Here is a 3246-nt window from a genome sequence, read left to right as displayed (position 1 = left end):
AGGAGGCTCAGTTTATATGGATAGTTTTTATTTTTTACAACAACAAGCTGCAATGAAAACAAGAAAAAATTAAATAAAAATAACTTTCTACTTTTTGTCTTTTTAAAAATGTAAGAAGTAAAAAGTAGGCTGAAAAATAATTACTATAGTAAAGTACAGATACACAAAAATTCTGCTTAAATACAGTAACAAAGTACTTGTACTTACTTTACAACTCTGCCTGCAGAGCCACTAACAGCCACCAGGGGGCAGCAGTTTGTAAAGATGAGAGCATATTTTATTTATTTTTGTGTATTTATACAGAAAGTCTGAACTCTACACAACATTTTTTACACTTAAATTAATATAATTTCCTCTTTCAAATGTAAACACAAAAATCTAAATGATTCATTTTTTAAAGTATGATTTTTATAATTTCCTTGTCGGTTTACATAATTAAAAATAAGCAGAAGGAATTTAAAGGATTATTAAGGACACAGAGGACAGAGTGTGATGGTTTGGACATGTCCAGAGGAGGTGTTGTTCTCAGGTGAGCCACCGCTCCATGCACTTCTGAAACACGGTGAAGTTGTCGTGCCAGTGCGTGTGCTCCACCCCAGACTGAACGCACACCGACAGGCCGCCGCGAGCGTCCAGCGTCTTCAGACCAAACGTGTCGTTCCTGTAAAACTGTCAGAACAAAAAAAATAAAAACTTTATTCAGTTAACAGAACCCGTCAGATTAGACATGAGACGGGCCGGCCTACCTCCTGGTTCCTCATTTCCACAACATTTTCGTTGTCGTCATAAAAACCAAAGTGGCTGCAAAACAAAACAGGAACCAGTCAGTTCAGGTGGAGAGGAACCAAAAACTAAAACCTCTTTTTTTTATTAGAAACTACACAGATAGATGAACATCTGAAAGTGCACACTTCTGTTTGTTTCTGCTCCTGTGTTTAAAGGTTGAAGTAAAATTCACCTGCAGACAACTACAAAGGATAGTTTTACTTTTAGGAGAAAGCTGCAGAAGCTTTTAAAACAAACAGATCTGTTAGAAACCCAGGGTTACAACAACTAAAAATGTATTTTATTGATCAATATAAAGATATTTAAACTGCTGTTTGTTGGTGTGTTGCCTTTTCATGCTACAGAGCTAACAGTTAGCCTATTTTAACTAATGATATATGGTTTTAGCACAAAAAGGCTAATTTAGAAAGTCTTAAAAATCAGTCAAAACTGCTGTTAACAACATTAGCATGCTTGTTTGTTGGTTCCTGGCCTTAACATCCCTTAGCAAACGTGGCGTATGCAAATATCCTTTAAGTACACAAATTTTAAACAAAAAACAAAAGTAATAATAAATAAAAGATTATACTTCCAGTGTACTTTCATTTGATTTTTTCAGAATCAGAATCACATTTATCATCATTATAATTTGCAGTACAATGAAATTGGGTTTGCTGCTCCAAGGTGCTAATCTGAGATTATCTGGGATATACTTTACCAAGATTATCTTACATTATACTTGGCTTGTGCTAAAAGTAGACTAAAGTTTTAAGTAAACTTAGTCTATACTAATGTTTCAACTTTTGGCCAAGAGAAACGTTAGTAGAACACTTTTCACACCGACTAGTTTATTTTTAGTATATTTAAAGATTAAACTAAAAGTTTACTTAGAAGATTATTTTCAGGATACTTCAGAGTATTTCACAAACTTATCATGGGCCTATATAGTCTTAGAAGTATACTCGTTAGTAAACTGCTAGTATACTTATGTCAGTGTACATGGTAACTAAAAGTACACTTAGGGAAATACGCTTTATGTACTTTAGTATACTTAATGCTATGTACTTAAAGTATACTTTTTTTGGCAAGTTTATGAACTTAAAAAGACATAACAGTATTCAGTACTTAATATACTTAGTATACTTTTTAGAAACTAAAAAAAGTTCCAATTTAGTTCGAGAATATATTGAATCAGTATACTTTCTAGTACATTACAAGTACATGGTGCCCAGTACTTAAACTTATGCTCAAGTATACTTATTAAAATTAACTTCAAGTATGCTACTTTTTGCAAATGACTAGCTTCACAGAGCTAAGAGTTAGAATTATGTATGTTTTAGCACAAAAAGGCTAACTCATAAACTCTTAAACACAGTCAAAACTGCTGTTAGCGACATTAGCTTTGCCATGCTAACAGCCTTAACTTGGTTTGTTTGTTGGTCCCTGGCCTTAAAATGCTAATGACTAGCTTCACAGAGCTAATAGTTAGCCTGTTAGTTTTATGTTCAGTGGAAGAAGTCTTAAATCAGTCAAAAACTGACATCAAGGACATTAGCACAAACGTGCTACATTGTGAGTCACATTTATTGCCATGCTAATAGGTAGCTGAGCTAGTCGTTAGCTTCTCTGCGCTGATATCCAACTGTGATCCAGTGAATGTTTTAGAAAAAGCGATTTAAAATAACGACTAAACTTCAGCTGTTTTTAAACATGTTGGGCTAAAGTTTGGACTTGTCGTCGTTAGCCGAGAGCAACACATGAAAGCTAATCAAAACTTCCAGCTAGCTGCTGAAGCTAATGTAGCCCACCTATACCTTTGAAGTAGGTAAGGGCCCCTGAGTTCGATAAACCCTTTAGTTAAATTTACAACTTTTATATTTCTCATGTGTTGAGTTTTACTCACCTTTAAGTAAAATGACACTAGCACTCTATGTTCTGTTCATTCAAYAATACGACTCTGAAAAGGATTAAAACACTTGGATATACTGTAAAACAAACACAGGTAATATTAAACTTTGTCAAAATATTACTCTATCAGAAATAACCAAACAACACACAGGATTAAAGTTTAGAAATCTTGAACATATATTAAACACACAATGAAATATTCAGAAAATACAAAATGTTCAGTCTTTAAGTTTCTCAAAACTTTTATAAACCAAAGTGGGGCCCACACTTCAATGTCCACCTAAGCCGGCAAATATTTAACTAAATAGTCCAATAAAATAAAATAAAAAAACGTTGCAGGCCTGATATGATGGTGAAGCTTGGGAATGTAATACCTTTCTCCAATGGAAATCTGGAACCCTCCAATGTCACCTGTCCTTTGGTCCCAGTTGAAAGAAGATGAAGGGCGTTGTCAGCTCCTTTAACAGCCTCTCAGTCCTCACGAATCAGCAGAAAAGTCCAGTGAAGATGCAGTCCTCCAGCACTATCATTCAAACTCTTGAGTATGCTCACATCTCTGCATTAGGCTCAACT

General features: G+C 34.5%; 1 protein-coding gene across 1 annotated transcript in view; it reads right to left on the bottom strand.

The window, feature by feature from the left end:
• Nucleotides 1-386: 386 nt before the first annotated feature.
• The window catches only part of LOC106532611 (lysosomal thioesterase PPT2), a 14488-nt gene continuing 11628 nt past the window's right edge, over nt 387-3246 (bottom strand). Inside the window, exons 7-8 of the mRNA XM_014028717.1 lie at nt 747-801; nt 387-669 (exon numbers count right to left, since the gene is read on the bottom strand). Of these exons, the coding sequence (XP_013884171.1) occupies nt 526-669; nt 747-801 (199 nt within the window). The 3' untranslated portion in view covers nt 387-525. The remainder of the gene's footprint in view (nt 670-746; nt 802-3246) is intronic.

The sequence above is a fragment of the Austrofundulus limnaeus genome, unplaced genomic scaffold, assembly GCF_001266775.1.
Source record: "Austrofundulus limnaeus strain Quisiro unplaced genomic scaffold, Austrofundulus_limnaeus-1.0 Scaffold802, whole genome shotgun sequence".
NCBI lineage: Eukaryota > Metazoa > Chordata > Actinopteri > Cyprinodontiformes > Rivulidae > Austrofundulus > Austrofundulus limnaeus.
The sequence above is the reverse complement of the archived record's forward strand: the minus strand, read 5'-3'. Positions and strand labels throughout refer to the sequence as shown.